The 18,233-nt window shown below is 38.1% G+C and overlaps 1 protein-coding gene across 1 annotated transcript in view; it reads right to left on the reverse strand.

Annotated features, from left to right (window-relative positions):
* myo5aa (myosin VAa) overlaps positions 1-18,233 on the reverse strand; it is a 178,391-nt gene continuing 160,158 nt past the window's right edge. Inside the window, exons 30-36 of the mRNA XM_043677062.1 lie at positions 15,793-15,947; positions 11,218-11,307; positions 10,229-10,379; positions 7,576-7,858; positions 5,651-5,825; positions 4,104-4,184; positions 1-2,428 (exon numbers count right to left, since the gene is read on the reverse strand). Of these exons, the coding sequence (XP_043532997.1) occupies positions 2,276-2,428; positions 4,104-4,184; positions 5,651-5,825; positions 7,576-7,858; positions 10,229-10,379; positions 11,218-11,307; positions 15,793-15,947 (1,088 nt within the window). The 3' untranslated portion in view covers positions 1-2,275. The remainder of the gene's footprint in view (positions 2,429-4,103; positions 4,185-5,650; positions 5,826-7,575; positions 7,859-10,228; positions 10,380-11,217; positions 11,308-15,792; positions 15,948-18,233) is intronic.

Here is an 18,233-nt window from a genome sequence, read left to right on the forward strand (position 1 = left end):
TACTGTTGAAATTTTTATTTGTTTTTACAAGTTGGACATTACCTTAGTACCTAGTTCAATATACATTTGCCATGATGCACACGTTTACTAATTGCAACAAACGGGAAATGCTACAGGGTTGTCATAACTTTTCTGTACATCAATATCATACTCATTGTTTGCTAGCTGGTTAAGTACAGAAGTAATCATCCATGGTCAACATTAGTGATCTAGGTAATACAACAGCAATTGGTTTCACCTAGCTGTTGTTGATATTTTAAATATCTCCAGTTCCTTAGCACTAACCACTAGTAATGTACTTACGTTTCATAACAGTTTATGATACAAAAAAGTAAAATACAATATAAGCAGGAAACAGAAAACTATATATACGCATAGGATTTAACTAAAGTGCACAACCAATATTTCAAAGGAAGATTGCCTTCATATTTTCTCAACATCATTAAGGAGCAATGCAATTTTTACATTGTTCTACATGCGCTGAGGTTCATAACGCAACTTTTACTTTGTACCCTGGCTTTAATATTATTTTGAAAACAAAGAAAAAATACTGTTGTAGAATAGGTTGAGTTTTGTGGAGTGACAACTACTATTCTAGTACAAATTGATTTCCCAGGCAATCTTTCTTTAAGGATGTTTTTTTCTGTCTCCAGAACTTGTCCCCTTCACAAACACATGTTTATGTATAACCAAAGGTTATTATTATTTTTAGGATCACCAATACATGTGGTGATTCTGTCACGGGTTGAATGAAGCTAATAGTTGTGAAAGAGAAATCTGGGGATTTTATATTTTAAGACATTAATAGATTGAAATGTACAAAAATGCAAAAACAGAAAACAGACAATGATGCATCACGGATTCAGAAATATTTCTACCAAAATATTGACCAACATTGATTTGAGAGATAATTGTGGAATTTCTAAACTACAGAGTAGCGTATTGACCTTTAGTCCATTGTATCTAGAAAGACTTTTGCTTTCTGCTTTCAATTAAATATCAGGTATCCAGTAGCATTATAAATAGGGACACATATAACATCAGACAGATACGTAAACCATTGCTCGGAAATCAGGTTTCTGAACTTGGATGCTCGATCAATACATTTAAAAACTTCAAACGTGTAAACAATGAAGGGTGCAATAAGTGATTATTAACTCTATATTGGTTCAATTTCCAGTCACAGCACCAATTTTCCTTAAATTGGGCATATCCAGGCTAAACGTTTTCAGAACTGAATCCACAATAGACCAGCATCATTGGGAATTTGGAGGCTGGGTGGGGGACGTGTTTGTGGTGGTGGTGGTGGGTGGGTGTGGCACGGTTGAGATCGAGACTGCCCTCTCAGGGTGATGCCTGCATCATAGTCACAGCAGCCTGCATGATGTCTGACCCCTGAGGTCATTAAACACTGTATTGCAAATACTGGGGAAAAAAAACTTCTAACTCAACTTCTGTGGTTGTCCCCTTTAAACATAACATTCACAATTACAAACAAATAAAATAATTGAGCAATTCCTGTATTGCAAAGTCGGAAGAAATTCCATTAAGGCGCATTTAAAAGGGAAAGAAGCTATGAATTCACGTACTGAAAAAAAATCTATTGTTCAACCTATAATTTGTTTTCCTGTTGCCAAATGCCTTTATGATTTATCTGAGAATTTAATATTTTGCCCTTTTGTGTGCTTTTGTGCTTTAAGTGAAATTTGGAACTTAAAATAGTGATTATTACTTGCATAAATTAAGTTTAAAACGACTTTGAAAAAGGTGTAAAGTTGACATGAAATATTGTTTAGTGAATTACAACTCAACACTATACGGTGCAGTGCTAAATGTTATAGTTCAGCATTGTCGGAGGACACTGAACACAATAACTATAATAATGTGCTAAGCAAAACACCAAAACTAACAACGTAATCTCTAGATTATATTCTAACAGACCTTTGTATTCTACATCATTCTACATCATATATTGACTTAAATAATAGCTATTAGACAAATGGTGCTATATATGGCAGTTGTACTTCCCCTTACTTCAAACTCCTAATAATTAAAGTATGACACAACCTTAATTTACAGTTGTTAAACTCAAAGTATATTCATCAAAACTGCAGCATAGCAGTCATCACCAGGTGCTGCATGAAAGTGTTTGGCATTCTGCACTTTCAGCACACATTCCTTTATAATGCAAATATTTTATCATCGCTCTAGCTGTGTGTAGTGAATGGGGATGACAATTCTCGGACCAATGTAGAATTGATATCTTCAGTGTTCCTCAGACACGCAACAGGAATCCAAGGTTCATGCTGCTTGGAATCTGAATGCTCTCCAATGCTAAAGAAGATGGGTTGAATGGGAATGTAACTGGAAATATGAATTTTGCATCCATTAGAAGCTGAGGAGAGTCTTTTCGATTTTGTAAACGAACCTAGAGAACAGGAACAGAAAATTGGAAGATAATTAACACAGTGTAGGTAGAACTATAGATTACAAATGTTACTTGTACTGGAAACAGGTTTTCTAACCTTGCCAGCACTTTACTAAATGTGTACAATACTTTACAGAAACAACCATAAGTCATAAGTGTTGAAATAGGCCATTTAGTCCATCGAAGTTGCTCCACCAATCAATGAGATCATGGTCTGTCTGTAATCCTCAACTCACTTTCCCCCTAATCCCTCATTGAATAAAAATCTCTCAGCTTTGAATGTTCCTAATGACCCAACCTCTGCAGCAAAGTATTCCATAGATTCACTAAGGTCAGAGAAGAAATGTTTCCTCATCTCTGTTGTAAATTGTCCAATCCTTATTCTGAATTATGCTTTTTGGTCCGAGACTCTCCCAAAGGGAACACACCCTATCAACATCCACCCTGTCAAAACCCCTAAGAATAATACATGATTCAAAAGCTCCTTCTCATTTTTCCATACTCCAATCAGAAGATACCTCATAAGAAAACCCCTCTCTACTTCAAATCACCCTAAGGACCCTACTCTGCCCACCTCCAATACCAGTACAACTGATCACAATATTCCAGCTATAGTCTGGTTTGTTTAACAAGGCTTTGCTAATTTTATACCTCATTCCTTTTGAATGTTGGCCTTTATTTCAATTTGCCTTCCTTATTACCTGAACATGTGATTCATGCATGACCACCTCAAATCCCTGTGTTGCAGCTTTCTGCAGTCTTTCTCCATTTAGTTAATATTCACCTTTCTAGTCCTCCTGCCAAAGTGCACATCTTCACATTTTCTGACATTATATTCTATCTGCCAAGTTTTACCCACTCACGTAAGTGTCAATATTTAGATTGGATTTGATTTATTATTGTCACATGTAAAACAAAACTTTTTACAGTACATGTTATCCAGGCAAATCATACCCTACATAAGTTTCAGAGGGTTGTTGGACAGAATGCAGAATATAGCTATAGCTATGTTAAATGTATTGGCTACAGAAAAGGTACAACTTTAACATATCTCTCTGTAGGCTTTGTTAATCCTCAGCAGTTACCTTCCCGTGCACTTATGTGTCATTCACATGGACCAGCAGTGATGCTTATTAGAGAAAGAACAACAATCTTACCACATATGCTGTTGTTTCTTGTACAGAAGTGCCACGTACAAAAAACCTCCTACACAATTTTTAAAGGTTTTCCTTAAAAACTCACATTAGAAACAAATCCTGTAATAAGGTCACAACTCCGCTAGTTTGAAAGAACACAGAGCAGCAAAAAAGAACAAATTTAGTTCAAAGCTGCTCAACTTCAACATTTAACTAAATTCTGTTGCCAATATTCTAGTTAATCACTAGGAAGCCCTGAACATTTACTATAATCCAATAGCAGCAATAATTTGAGTTTTTCTATCAACACATTTGCTGAATAAATGATGAGAAAAGTCACTGAAAAGCTTTACTAAACAAAATTGATCAGTTACTATAATATAAACCCTTAAAATGAAATATCACATTGAACATTCTAGTATTCATACTGCAAGTTCCCAATATTTTTTTAATATAAATGAAAAGAATGGGGAGAACAATATAAATGAAACATTTCTCTAAAAAAATGAAAAACTAAGGTAGATCTTGAAAAGTTTTACCTGAATAGTGCGTATGAATGAGGCAGTGACACGTTCTTCAAACTCATTAACAGGAGTGTACAGATTTAGGACTTTCACAATCTGTTTGGCAAAGATATAAAAAATATAACTCCAATTACAATCTTTAATTATGCAACTTAGAATTCTGTCACTACATTGTTGCTGTACCAACTGCTACCATGTTATCTAACACTATCAGACGTTCTCTCTCAATAAATTCTAATGGTATAGCAGTAGTAATATGAATTTATTTTCTGCTTTCCTTGACCAATTAAGTCTTTTCCTAATTAAATCATTTCAATCCCAACACAAAACCAGCATTTTTTTAACTTCTTGGATAAATAACATGATTTACATTTAAAGATTGCTGGAAAAACGCAGCATGTCTTTCAGCATGTGTGGAGAGAAAGCAGAGTTAATGTTTTGAATCCAGTGACACTTCTTCAGAATGAGACACAAAACATTAACTCTACTTTCTCTTCACAGATGCTGCCAGACCTACTGTGTTTTCCCAGCAATTTCTGTTTTCATTTCTGATTTACAGCATCCACATTTCTTTGTTTTTTTTAAATTTATATAAACCACTGCCAATATAAGAACCTTAAAGGAAACATTTATTTCCTAACTCTCTGCCCCACACCTAAGTATTTACTTTGAACTTTCAATGTTTTTGACAAAAAAAAAATCCTGGAAGGAGCAGGAAACATTTTGCTCAGAATATCGTACTGATGATCATGGCTCCATGTCAATCACCACGAGTGTACATTTTCAATTGGGAGCTCCAGTAGAACAGGTTTCCATGAAGATAGAATATTTATCTTAAATTACAACAAAGTCCCTGTGCTGTTAATAATGTTTCCAAACTGGTGACTGTATCCTCGCAGCCATTGCTGGTGCATAAGAAATTTACCATGATAGCACGGACCTGTTTTAAGTTGGAAAATACTGAAGATGACCGCAAATCTATGGGTGAACACAAAAGCTCTTAAGTTTAGAGGATTTGATTTATTAGAATTTTGGAAATCCTTTAGTAATCAGCAGGAGAACCAAGTTTAATACTCTGAAATGTATTGGGGAAGCAATGGACACTGTCCAGTTGGACCTGTGTTCTGATTCTGAGAGGGGGAGAATTGGCCAAGGTCACTATTGTTGATGGCTATCCCTGTTGAAGATGTCTTTTGAGGACTGGCTAGGATTCAGTCCTTATGGCTTGGCCAAACAGACAGCTAAACATTCACTATCGACACTCAGTCATGAACAATGGCCAATTGATCTAGGCACCAGAGGATGACCAGTGTCTGATCGATATAAATTATACTGATATTGAACCATACCCCAATTGGGAGTCAACACCTTCAACAAAGAAAAGCAAAAATTTGACAAGAAAATTGCCCTAAAAATGATTTTGAATGATTATTTGTGACAAATATAAACAGGGAGACATGACACATGCAGCAAAACGGTGAGAAAACATGTACACAGTGAGACAGCACACATGCGGAGATACAGCACATGCGCAGAGAGATTCAATCGCTTTTCCAGGTTACCTGAGCAGTGGTAAGATTATTACACATGGAGCAAATGGCCTCTGCATCCTCATCAGTCTTCTTTTTCACCTGCAGGAGCTGTGCAGCCTGAATTAAAGGTTCAAGAGTTTCTTTCGCCCCACTATTCTGCAGGTTCTTGTCCCGCAGCCACTCTTCGAGTTGGCTGACATTGTACCTGCAGAACAAAAAAAAAACCCAACAAAATTACATCTGACCGTTTTCAAAGACAGATCCCTTCTAGGGTAGCAGATTATTAAAAGAAATCTTTTGAAATTACAAAATAATTTCTAAATAGGTTATGTAAAAATAGTTCAAGAAACATAAATTGGCAGAAACATTAAACTAGAGTAGGTAGATGAATTTCTGTGGGGGTGGGCGACAAAAGGAAGATAGGCAACAGCATTGTTTCACTTCAGTTAAGATAGAAAGAAACCAGGAAAGAGGGAAAAGGGTAAAAAATACTAAATAACAGCTGGCAAATCCATACTGACTCTGACTGCATGAAGTTTTTCTAAATGTCCTTCTTCTGTCTTAATAGTGGACTCTAACATTTCCCAATGAAAGATGTTAAGTGGCTTAAAGTTTCCTGCTTTCTCTCCCCCTCCCTTCTTGGACGCGGGTGGCACATTAGCAGTTTTCCAAACAGCTGGAGCCATTTTGAAATCTAGTGAATTTGGAATACTTCAGTTAATGCCGCTATTACCTCTGCAGCCACTTCCTGTAAAACCCTGGAATGTAGGCCCTCAGGACCTGGAGACTTGTCTCCTTTTATTCCCATTAGTTTATTAAATTCTTTGTTCCTCACAACAGAGATCTTTCCTCCCATTATCACCTTGCTTAAGATTATTCAAGTATTATCTAATTTAAGAAAACAGACATAAATGAATTGAATCAATTTTGAAATTAATTGTTTTTGCAATGTTATCATGCTTTTGTTAAAAAATCAGACCATTACAAGTGATAATCTTGCATAATATCAGAACTTTTTTTTTGTTTGCAAGATGGTGTAGCTGGCTGGGCCAGCATTTATTACGTATCTCTACTTTCTCTGGAGTAGGTGGTGGTGAGCTGCCTTCTTGAACCACTGCAGTCTTCGTGGTTTAGGGACATCCACAGTGTTGTTAAGAAGGGAATTCCCAGATTTGGATTCAGTGAAAGTGGAGGAACAATGATATAGTCCCAGTCAGCATGGTGTGTGCTTTGAAGGGGAACTTCAGGTGGTGGTTTCCCATGCACAGAATGCCTTTGCCTTTCTAGGTGGTTGAGGTTATGGGTTCAGAAGACTCAGTCAAAGGAGCCTTGGTGAGTGCCTGCAGTGCATCTTGTAGATAATACACTGTTGTCACTGTGCTTCAGTGGAGAAAGGAGCGAGTGTTGAGGGTGATGGATGTGGCACCAATTAAACAGGTTGCTTTGTCCGCCAGCATTGCTGGAGTGGTGCCTGTTGAGGAAAAGTGACACCCCTGATGGCACACAATGTCAAATCCTGCCTTGGGTCAAGTCCAATCACTCTCATCTCTGTGGTTCAGCTCTTTTGTTCATGTTTGGACTATGGCTGTAATGTGGTCAGGAGCTGAATGGCCCTAAGCAACAGTAAGCAAGTTATTGTTATACAAGTGCCATTTGACGACACTGTCAATAAGCCCCTCCATCATCTGCTGATGGTAGAGAGTACACTGATAGGGAGGTCATTGGCCAGGTTGGAATTGTCTTGCTTTCTGGTGGACAATAAGTATCAAACAGTTCCGCAAGCACTGTAACTGGTGTCCCTGCATTCCCAGCCTGGAGGCCTGGGTTCAGGTGCCACCTGCTCCACAGGTGAGTAACATTCAGAGATGTCATTACTGAACAGGTTCTTTAGCAAATGTTGACAACAGTACTGTAGTGTATGTGACCTTTCTAACAATTCTGGATGGATCACTGACCTGATCTGCATTCCTTTGCTCCATGAACACATGTCCTTGCGAAGAAGCAAGTTGTTGAGGGTGACGGAACCGATGATGTAGAACATCTGCCTGACGATCTGTTTGATGAGCTCTGGATCCATGCCATGCTGACACATTGTGGAATGGAAATTATTCAGTTGTCGGACAATGGAATCTAGAGTGTAGGTACCTTCATCTGCAACACTGGAAGTCCTCTTCCGTAGACCCGTGGGCTTTAGGCCAGATACTCCCTGAATAGTTTCATGTTCCAACATACCTGAAACTATTTCACAATACGAGAAAGTTAGGATGAGAACCTTCAAGTTTGACGATGCTGTGGCTTTAACAGGTGTTTTATGCCATTTCTTTTAAGAGAGAGATTAAACAAGAGGCACTGAACAGTCTGTGGTAACAAACAGCTTGTGAGGCGTTGGGTTTTCTTTCAAAGCTAGAACAATAGACGCAGCATGGATGGGTATGGCCAGTCTCAGACCAGGATTTCTAGGTTTTTTTTTAAGCTTTTAGATTCAGTACAATCTGCTGGAGTCTTGAGGAAGTAGAAGACAGTTTTTTCCTCTCGGTTGGTTACAGCTATTGCAGGCTGTCTATGTGAGAAAATATGATTTCTGAACTTACTGTGTTGCCGAGGGACGTGTTTATAGAATGTTACTATATTAGAACAGTGAATTAGTGATAATTACTGTACCTACTATCTGTTAAGTTTTGCAATGGAGTTAGGTTATTCTGAACTACTCTTTATTTTGTTTTATTTTAACTATAGTGGATGAATAAAGTGTGTTCTGCTTCATTCTGAGTAGCTTGACCAGTTGAATTACATCTGGAATTTACAATTGCTTTCAAGATAAGAAAAAATTAGTGTCTAGGCTACCTTAAAATATTTTCAGGGGTCTGGTCTGATCCAAAACACAATCCAGTTTTCTCTTTGAAGCAACAATGAAGGTTAGTGTCAGTCCTTTATGGCCAACACATTAGTTTTCTTCAAATGATGGACTGAATATTTTCACGTTAGTCCAATTTCCAAGCACAACGTTGTACACCCACCTCCATTTAATACTGCCATTTTAAATTCTGTTATTCAATTGCTTTTTGTCCCCTACTCTACACACAGAATAAAAGATATTTGGGCTTCTTCAGCATCCCTCACATTGCACATTCAACATTACAGGGTACCTACAAAGGCTGGTGGGACCCATGGGAAACAGAACGTCGCATTTTTCCACCCAGTGTCAAAAGCATACCGAGGTTGACCACACCATTATACAGAACATCCATAAAATGAAGAATAGAGTTGTATTTTCCACCCAAAAAAGTTTGGGAGGGTGGTGGGTCCATCATAGTTATGGTCACTCACATTCAATTGTTATATTCCACCAGAGGCTGTAAATATTTAAAAGTTAATATTTGCAAAATTCAATTGAGCAGAAATTCATTAGCGTAGCACCTCTGAAAGGTAGTGCTGACTTGCCTCAATGCCCTGGGGTCAAAGAGCATTGTGAGCCATTGCTTGCAATTAATGATAGTCAATGTTAGTTGGAAGTACAGTATTCCAAACTATAGGCAGGCTGAAATTTGTTAATGTTACACAGACTGACATTGGTTTATCCTCCTGCAGGACTACATTTGTTGCCAGCACAAACTGCACATGCAGCCGCTGTGCCTGTGAATATGACAGCCAGCAGACACCACGGGTAGCTGTCTGTACCAAGGAACACGGAACTGAATTAACTATTACAAAAAGCGCAGTTTGTTAAAATGTCAATGGCACAAGTTCTGTTTACTGAAATGTTCAAAATCTTGTTTATAGTATTGAGCTGTGGGGGACAGCTTGGGAGGGCAGGGAAAGGAACTGCAAAGTGGGTCAGCAAGAACGTGGCAATGGGACAATGGGCATCAACAGCATCAACTTCTGTATTTCAGTGCAATGGCACAAGGTGGTGTTTAAAACATTGCTCCAATCACAACATATTTGCATTTTTGCTTTCAGTTCACCTTCTACTAGATCCTCCAGCTCTGATTCATCACCTAGGCTTAAGCAAGCGAGCACAGTCCACACAGACCAGTTACCAGACTTTCAGAATCAAGCTGATAAATTTAACCATCTAACGCTGCAATGCTTATTGGCTAATTAGATTTGTGATTGACAGAAGGTTACCTTCCATCTTTAATGTACTTAATTGTCTTCATGTTCAAAAGCCATTTTGTATTGCTGTTGGAGTTCAGAAGATTTCCTGTCCCTTTTCAGCTTTGTCAACAGAATGCTGGCCCCTTGTTTCAGTCTATTCTCTCATCTCAACTAACAATATTTCTTGTTACCAAAGGAAGCACCTTTCAGTACCTTTAGAACTCTTCCTCCTAAGGTTTATGTTCAGTATATAGGTGAAGAGTTTCCACAACAAAATGTATGGTGCCCATTGTATCTCAAAATAGTATATTCCCTTCTTCAAAAAACAATATAATTCAAAACTCAAATCATAAGTGGATTTTAACAGATCAATTCCTCTTATGTCCAAGCAAAAGCAACTTTTTTCACAACAAACAGCTTCAGGAGCCTTCTGATTTCACAAGCCACAGACACTGTCTGTCCTCAGTAACAGATCTATTATCTTAGTTCTCATTATTTGCAAATGCTTACCGATCATTGGCTGCAAGATATTTTCCATGACCTTGGTCAGCTGTTGGTATATCTGAATTGCCAGGTCACTTATGACCTGCCTGTACTCAGCAAGGTCAAAGTTTCTCAAGCAATGATCATTCTGTCGAGGAGTGTTGTGCTTCATAAATGCCTAAGATAATACACACAGAGCATTGGTAAAACAGAGACTTGTAAGTTCTTTTCATGGAGAGAGCCCTCTTCAGAATGTTACACAACTAATAAATTAAATAGAGAAAATATAACATAGCCTACACCAAGAGAAGTCAAACCACTTAATACTTTTGCTGTCAGTCTTAATTCAAAACTCTATGGGAACTGGTTTCGATTGCTTGTGATAATGTGTGTTAAACTCCTTTGTGATGATTTATATGGATTAATGCTGTATTGAATGAATGGATCATGTGGACCCCCTAAATTCCATGCCCATTTTCTATTTGGAGGCTGTAGCATGGTTTAATGCAGCAGGTTTTTCCTCTTGTAAACCATGGAGTTGAGTAGTGCCTAAAACATACTGTGTATTTATGGTTAGCACACTGGTGCAAGGTGGAACATAATCTGATCGGCAGATTTTAAACCTACATAATTTATCAGGAAATATGAATAAATTCCAAAATTATAACCATTTAAACAAATGGTTATGTCAATTTATCTGACCATAAGTGCAAATGATGGTTTGGAGAAATTATTCAACAGCAGAATCATTACTTAATGCTTGTTTCTGTTCTCTATTACTATATCAAACCGGTTGGTTCATACACAATCAAATTCTCTCAAGTTTTGGAAATCACAGCCTTGTTTCTCTGCACGTTTTGTTTTGAGTTATCTTTTACTATTTTAACAGAATGTAGCCATCACAATAACATGCAATTGTAATATGGAAAGGTACATATTCTGTTAGTTACAAAAGGATAATACAGTAAGCTATTTAAGAGAATATTTGCATGACAGTGTATAAACCTGCACCTTACCTCTTCCCCACTGTACTGCTTAAGACAATGCAAGAAACGACAAGTGTTGGACAACCAGAATGACACAATTTCAAAGTCATCGCTTCTTTTCTGAAATAAAAGTAGGTTGTGAGAAAACAAGATCAGGAATCTTATATAAACTTTAAAAAATTCCCTTGTGAAATAGCACTAAATTGTTGAGTTCTCAGTTTGGATATTTAGTGTCTGTTCACAATAATTTGAGCTTTTAAGAGAGCTGCTATATTACAAATAATCATCGTCAATCCTGTAATGTCTGTGATTCCGCAGTTTTAGAAAATATTAAGGTATATTTATTCTAGAGGAAGTTCATATGTGCAGAGAAAGTCACTTAATTTCAGCCAGAAAAACAACAGAATTTGGATAGCCTGTTAACTTACACAGGTGTTCTGACAATAGAGTTATGTTTGTCTTGTGACTCATATCATGACACATGTCACTCAAGATAATTATTGCATAAGAAATGTCCTTAATACACCCATAATTTCACAATTACCTATTAAGATCCTGTTCTGAAATCTAAAGTGTTTAATATGTATTCAAATTCAACGTTTAAGTCCTACTAGAAAAAACTTTGCAAAAATCAAAATTGCAAATCTGCCATTTTAAACAAGTAGACAGATGTTCAAATATATTCTTCTATTTTAAAGTTAAAAAAATTAATGTTATAATAGCAGATTCTGGTTTTCAAGGATGTCTACAGGTATTACTGAATCTCCCCCTCAAACCACAACACTCAAGTAGCCTGTAGTGATTAGCATCAGGCATCAAATACATCTGAATTCAGTGTTGATACACAGGAGAAGTTATTATGGGTCTTTTCTCTCAGCAAGTTATGATACTGCAAACTTGAGAACTTTAATACCTGTTCAGAGATTAAAAGAATCAGCAATAACTCTTTCTGAGAATAAATTGTTTCCAGAGATGAAAGGAATTAAAAGCATCAATTAACCATCCCTGGGAAGGAGTCGAAACAACATAAACAAGCTGTTTCCTGGGAGACAAGAGACAGTTTAACACCAAATGTAACAAGGAACAGGGAAGCTACCCCTGATAAGAAAGCAAACCACAGACTTCATGACTCCAGAACTGTAATCAATGTTGTGGATGAATGGATCTAAAGGATAATCAAGAATGTCACATTAAAAGCTTCATAAGACAGAAAACCCCATAGGAATTAAACTTTGGGATTCTTCAGCAGTGAACTCCGGAGAAGAGCACTGCACAAGGATTGAACCTGGACACATCCACAGACGGACACAATTGGTTGGAATCGCAGCTAAATTTCACCATTAATCAGCAAATAGTTAAGGTGGGTTGTGAGGCTTAACTTGCTTACTTGAGGGGTCTTATTTTGGTTGCTACATGCAGTAAGGTTAAGTAATTGTTTCAGTCTTTGACTGTGTGTGAGATTTCTTAGCACAGTGCTCCGAAAGCTAGTGCTTCCAAATAAACCTGTTGGACTATAACCTGGTGTTGTGCGATTTTTAGCTGAATTAAAGGTGGCTTGAGGTAATTTACACACAACAAAGTAATGTTGGTAATTTCAAAATCATTGTCTCACCACTGTTTGCTGACAATGTTCTGCTAATACTACAAAATTGAGATTCACAGTGGAGTTCAACTGAATTTGGAGTGGGCTTTTAAATTCAGCAGCTCTGTTGCTGAGTAACAAAATGGCACCAAAGCTTCCTGGAAACTAACGTGGATGTTGTTTAATAGTCACACATTAATTAAAAAATGCACAAAGTGACAGTAAAGTCAGACTGAACTTCTATTTTCCCACGAGTGTCTGACAGTTCAGTTTTTCTCTTGTATTAAATATTCAGCAACAGTCCGTAAACTTCACTATTTTTGAACCACTTTGTTTACATTTCCCAGAATAAACTTCAGCTTCTACAGTTGTCTTTTTACTAAAATGGCTCCAGAAAAAACTGGTTAGCAAAATGAGACATCTGGCTGTGGTGTATTTGTAATACAAAAGCAAAATGTATAACAAGTTCATTTATTATTTTGGAACTTGACAGATTTTCCAACCAGGTCATTAACACGGCGGCAAAATTAATACTGTGGATTGCGCCTTCAGATGCAACAAATATTTTAGCTTTTGCTTATGTAGAGCTGGGGAATTGCTCTGGGGCATTTGAAATGCTGTTCCTAAATGACTACTTTCTGCACACATTGCCACGCTACACAAAAGCACACCTTATTATTCCACTGGATCACAGCATTGTAGGAGTGGCTATGGCTTTATGAATATGACAACTCTCAAGACTCTAATCATTTCATTCCATTTTATTTCTCCATACCATTTTAACTTTTCTTCCTTAAAATGTTAAGCATTTTCCTTTTCAAGATTATTATTGAGGATTCTGCTTCCACAGTTGTTTCTGCTACAACATTCCATACTCTCACATATTTGTATTAATTCTCTTTGTTTCTCCTTTTGTTTTAATTTTAAATGATTGCCCTCTAGTTACTACCTTGGGCAAGGGAGAAATGTTTCTCTCTGATTTGCTTCATCAAAACATTGCAGAGCTTTGAACACCTTTTACATAACTCAACATTTTTTAAATGTAAGCTGTGCTTTTTTCCACCTTCATTCCTAATTAAAATCTTCTATTTCTTGGCAAAGAGTCTTGTCTGCAGTCTCTCTAAACTGTGACAACTTTTCAGGAAGGCAGGTTGCCAAATCAAAATGTTACTCCAACTTCCAACTACTCAGTAATTTGTACAGAGGTCATCAGATTGAAGTGTGTTGCATTGACTCACTGATGCCTATATTGGCTTCAGGACTAAGTCACTAAGCCTCATGACATTAAAGTAAACAAGCTGCTGTCTGTTGCCTCCTGGATACAACAAACCTACTGAAAACAATATCCTGGAAACTCAACACCTAACACTCTTGTTAGTTAGTATGTCCTATCCTTTGCATAAACATCATCTTGCTCGGTTCCTGTTATATATCCTTTATTTCCTAGTTATTTGGCTTTCACGTATAGTACTGCCTGATCATGTTTGAGATGATCTTTGATTAGATTAGATTCCCTACAGTATGGAAACAGGCCCTTTGGCCCAACAAGTCCACACCAACCCTCTGAAGAGTAAACCATCCAGACCCATTTCCCTACCCTATATTTACCCCTGACTAATGCACCTAACACTATGGGCAACTTAGCATGGCCAATTCACCTAACCTGCACAGCTTTGGACTGTGGGAGGAAACTGCAGCACCGAGAGGAAACTCATGCAGACACGGGGAGAATGTGCAAACTCCACACAGACAGTCACCAGAGCCTGGAATCGAACCCAGGTCCCTGACGCTGTGAGGCAGTAGTGCTAACCACTGAGCCACCGTGCCGCTGGTGGGACTTGATGCTGGGCCTTCTGGTCCAGAGGTAGAAACACTACTACTGTATCACAAGAGTCATACAACTTGATGTATTGATATTTTCTAATCAATCTATTCAAAGGTGTTATCTGGAGCAGGTGGGATTTGAACTCAGACTGAGAGTATAGTGCTGGAAAAGCACAGCAGGTCAGGCAGCATCCGAGGAGCAGGAGAATTGACGTTTCAGGCATTAGCCTTTCATCAGGAATCAGAGAACTCAGGCTGTCTGGTTCAGAGGCAAAGACTGTACAGCCCCACCACAACAGTGCTTTAACAATGCTTTACAAACAATCACAATAAATTTCTCGCACACAACATTCTCTAAACTCCCGCTAGATAGATCTAATTGATCATCATAAGGGAGCCTTCATGCTGATAGTTTGATTGCACATAAAGGATTTATTTAATTGCAATCATTCTGGTTTGTGAAGCTGGACTACGTGACCACAGTAGGGGCTGGTGAGGGAATGGTCTTGTATTGTGCTTCATGGAGTATGGTCGTAATGGAGTAACAGAGTAAAACATCTCAATGCTGGGACACATGATGTACAGTAAACACAACACAAAGCAAAATTATGGCTATCCTAAGATAAATAAAAACAAAATAAATGCTGCAAATACAGGAGAGAGGGAGAAATAGGTTAACCATCTTTAGACAAGATTTGGAGATGCCGGTGTTGGACTGGGGTGTACGAAGTAACAATTCACACAACACCAGGTTATAGTCCAACAGGTTTACTTGGAAGCACTAGCTTTCAGAGTGCTGCTCCTTCATCAGGTGCACTCCACAACCACCTGATGAAGGAGTGGTGCTCCGAAAGCTAGTGCTTCCAATTAAACCTGTTGGACTATAACCTGGTGTTGCGTGATTTGTTATCTTTAGACAAAGCATCGAGTTCCCAATCAGCACTTTTCTTTTATAGTCCAGCTCCCAGTTTTTATAGTCACTATTTCTTCTGCCCACCAGAATTAAATTGAGGAGAGTGATGAATGGTCATGATATTCGATTGGCCAACTAAAAGAAAAATGTACAAATCCCCTTGCAGCAAGTAACAACTCTATAATTCACTGTTTTCCTACACATTTCATGCAGTGGACTAATGCCTTGTAATTGGATATAGATTGTACTTCCTGGATTCATACTATCCATGAAAAGAACTTCATACCTTCAAGATTTTCTTGATGCCATTAATAGTTGATGTCAGTAGGGACCGGACTCTCTGGTCATCATTAATATAATCAGCATGACGTACACACATAAACAGGATGTACGCTGGCAATCCAGGGATCAGGTTAACAGCCACACCACGAGGCTTTAGCTCTGCGATTTAAAAAGGAACACTATTTAGTTTCAGAAGATGGCATTAAATAAACAGCTACAGGCCAAGCACAGACCACTATTTAGAATGCTGCTTGGCGTATGTACAGATTGCACATTCGGTAGCATAGGTCACAATGCAACTGAAGACAAGAATCAACATGGCATTTTCCACCAACTTGAAGATGATGCTATTCCAGTCCAAACCAACACGCAGCCGAGGTGTATTGGGAGCTCAGTCATTGCTACCATTCACACTGCAGGTTGAGTGTTAACTAACAGATGCCATCACAGCGCCTTCACTTCAGTGTCTGAGCTAAGAGCCCAGTGATGACACAGTCAAATAAATCATCCAACATAGTTATTCACTTGGTTCCTCTACCACTTTCTTAAATATGAACAGAAAACAAAACAGACTAGCTCTTTTCACTAATCAATGCATTTTAATGCTTTCAGGTGCAGGTTCAAAAAATCCCCAACATTTCCATTATCTCCAGTCATTTGCTTTTGTTATCTCTCGCTACCTGGAATGTTTGACACACTGAACTGGGAATAAAGTAATTAGAGCAGCATTTTCCACTGTCTCAAGCCATTTACTACCCCATGTCAGGCCTATTCACCTTGCAACTGAAATACCTGCAAGAACTGTCCCTCGAGTTTTAAATAGCGAATGTGATAAGACTTATTTTATTGTCTATCTCCACACCCTGTCTCTTTTAATTAGTTAAGACAGGGCAATGGTTTCATTCCTGTGAATGCAGATTTTCTCCTGCTAACCAGACCTCGCAGTGAGAGGAATTCAAGGCAGATGAAGTGGACTGATCGCATAAACTGAGCAAGAGCACCATCCCACTCTGCTCACTTCGTAGTGCAGCACAGTTTCTAGCGACCAGAGGTGTAGGATGTGTCTACTTAGCTTAAATAAGCAGTCAGGATGTTCTCTGTATCCCAACACATGAGCATGCAAGATAAAGGGCCAGGATTTACCCAACAGACAATAGTTATTTATTGTAATGGTGCAGTGATTTACGTCATTACATACATCCTCCCATGAACTGTTGCAACTTTGTGGTGCTCCAGAGGTCTATACTCCCTCAACTGTTTTTTTGTCCCCCCAAGGGTGTGAACCTTCAAGAACCGTGAGCGACATTGATTTCCGAACCCAATAATCAATGCGTTGCTACTGGACTGCCAGAGATGCTCACCAAATATAATGGGATGGTTCAATTACCAAAGCTCTGCTCTCCTTAAAATTGATGGAAAAATTAAGTTTGCTGAATTAAAGCCACTGTGATTGCTACAGTCACTTGGTCATTACAGAGTGGTGCTGGTGGTCGCCATGTTTGTTTGGTAAACCAGAGGAATTGCATTTTACTAATTGAATTAAGTTGTGATGGGATTGGTCTCAGTTAGTGTTCATTTTGATTTTGTGATGCAGTTCAGGCAACATCCACGGTCACTGGTGTAAAGTACATAGAAGTTGTATTCCTATCCAGTGGGATTTGATGGAAGCTGATTCCTAACTGCAAACAAAAATCCAATTTTGTTTTCTTTAGAAAGATATGAATATTTAATCATTAATCCTACGTGCTGAGAGTGCGGCAATTATTGATAAAATGCATCCATTTACATCATATTAAAAGGCAAAATTAAATCAGAATAAAAAATAACAACTATTAGAGACGGGTTGAGTAATTGAAAAGTAAGAACTCTGATTTCTGAATTGTTTGTTCAATTTCAATGTAAGATGTGTAGATCAGGTAGAGTTACAACTCCATCCAATAGACTAACCAGACTAATAGAGAAATAGTCTTTCAGCCTTCAAAGGTATTGATACAATACAACATAGGGACTTACACATGTCACAGGTGTAGGAATCAATTAAGGCCTGAAAGTTGGCTCAAATTTTTGCCAAAGTATTGCTGCCGTGCTGATAGTGATGGGTCTACCAATGTGGGGTTGAGGAGGAGTATGAGGATTTTGACCCAGTGATGAAAACTAGTGATGTACAGATGCTGAGGGAAACTTGGAGATAATCATGTTGAAGGTTTCCAAAGGGGCAATTCATGGAAAATTCAGTATACACAAGGCACCTCACTCCAGCCCAAGTGGAGGAAGCTTCAGGATGTGTTTCCCTCATTGCTATTATCTGTCACTCCAAATTTGGTTTAATTAAAGACTGTGTGCGTTTCCACAAGAACAACGCATTACAGTGCAGAACCAACATGTCAATGATTCCAAATGCAGAAGTAATGGTGTTTTATCTTCAAATGATAAATGAGCAAACAC

The sequence above is a fragment of the Chiloscyllium plagiosum genome, chromosome 36 (assembly GCF_004010195.1).
Source record: "Chiloscyllium plagiosum isolate BGI_BamShark_2017 chromosome 36, ASM401019v2, whole genome shotgun sequence".
NCBI classification, from domain to species: Eukaryota; Metazoa; Chordata; class Chondrichthyes; order Orectolobiformes; family Hemiscylliidae; genus Chiloscyllium; species Chiloscyllium plagiosum.